Genomic DNA, 1,093 nt, shown 5'->3' with positions numbered 1-1,093 from the left:
ATCATCTATCTTCGTCACTGCAGGCTCCGGTTAACTTCGTCCTCTCATTCGTTCGCTGATTTAATCACTCACCTCGCCTCTGATGAATGACAAATCATCAACATTCACTGTTTATTACTTGGCCAATCACTCATCAGTCGCACCACCGACTCAACTAGTCATGAGTCAGCGCCAGCGCCCTGTCTCCTCGGAACACCCAGCAGGGGGCAGCAGCTGATAAGTCTAGTGTCACGGGCTCCTCAGTCGGTCCTCACACTGGCGGAACTACTGAGTCAACAGCTATCACCCGAGCGGGTATTTAGTAGTCTGCAAGATTCGTCAGGAGAAGCTCGTCTCTGGTGAGCTAAACACGAGTTCCTGGGACTATAATTTCGCTTTTGAATAAATTAGCTAATATTTTTTTCCCTTTTATAACCTTTATGACTGGTCAGAATGAACAGATAATCACCTAGACAGCTTTTGGCCACAAACCGTTGCGTGCCATCCTTCGCTCACGCAGAGAGCAAGGTTCAACCATATGATGGGATATTTTCATCACAAAATAAAAAAGTTGCAGACACAAAAAATAAGAATAAAGTGATGATAATGCATTACAGGAAAAGGGAATAAAAGAGGAAAGGAGAACTCACGGAAAGTATATCTTGTCAACGTGGCAGGTGTCCTGGGATATCATACCGGACGCGAGGTCGACCTTCGTGTAGGATGCGTAGGTCGCGGAGAGCTCCTGCTGTAGGGCTTCTAGCGTCCCGAGGTCAGGATCGGTCACCTTCGGCGGCGTCCTCGGCGAACTCTCTTGGCAGGTCCTCAGCCTGGCCTGCGCCTCCATCATGAGGGAGGAGTTGACGTCCACTCTGGGGGACACGAGCTGCCTCACTACAGACTCAAATTACATGGCAGAGGAATGGCATGGAGGTCGCTAGTGAGATAAGGAACTATTTGCTAACTTTATATATATCGCTTATAAGATCTTTAATTCATTTCATTTTCGGTCACTTCGACATATGGCAGACTGCGTAAATAAATCAACAGGGGACAAATATGCAAAGTATTTGCCAATGTTGGCATTTGTGGGATTTATTTATTAAAAGATAGT

General features: G+C 46.4%; 1 protein-coding gene across 1 annotated transcript in view; it reads right to left on the bottom strand.

Annotated features, from left to right (window-relative positions):
* Window positions 1-77: 77 nt before the first annotated feature.
* Window positions 78-1,093, bottom strand: part of LOC119587598 — a 1,627-nt gene continuing 611 nt past the window's right edge. The window contains exon 2 of the mRNA XM_037936308.1: window positions 78-851. Coding sequence (XP_037792236.1) covers window positions 626-851 — 226 coding nt within the window. The 3' untranslated portion in view covers window positions 78-625. The remainder of the gene's footprint in view (window positions 852-1,093) is intronic.

This window comes from Penaeus monodon, chromosome 22, assembly GCF_015228065.2.
Source record: "Penaeus monodon isolate SGIC_2016 chromosome 22, NSTDA_Pmon_1, whole genome shotgun sequence".
NCBI classification, from domain to species: domain Eukaryota; kingdom Metazoa; phylum Arthropoda; class Malacostraca; order Decapoda; family Penaeidae; genus Penaeus; species Penaeus monodon.
The sequence above is the reverse complement of the archived record's forward strand: the minus strand, read 5'-3'. Positions and strand labels throughout refer to the sequence as shown.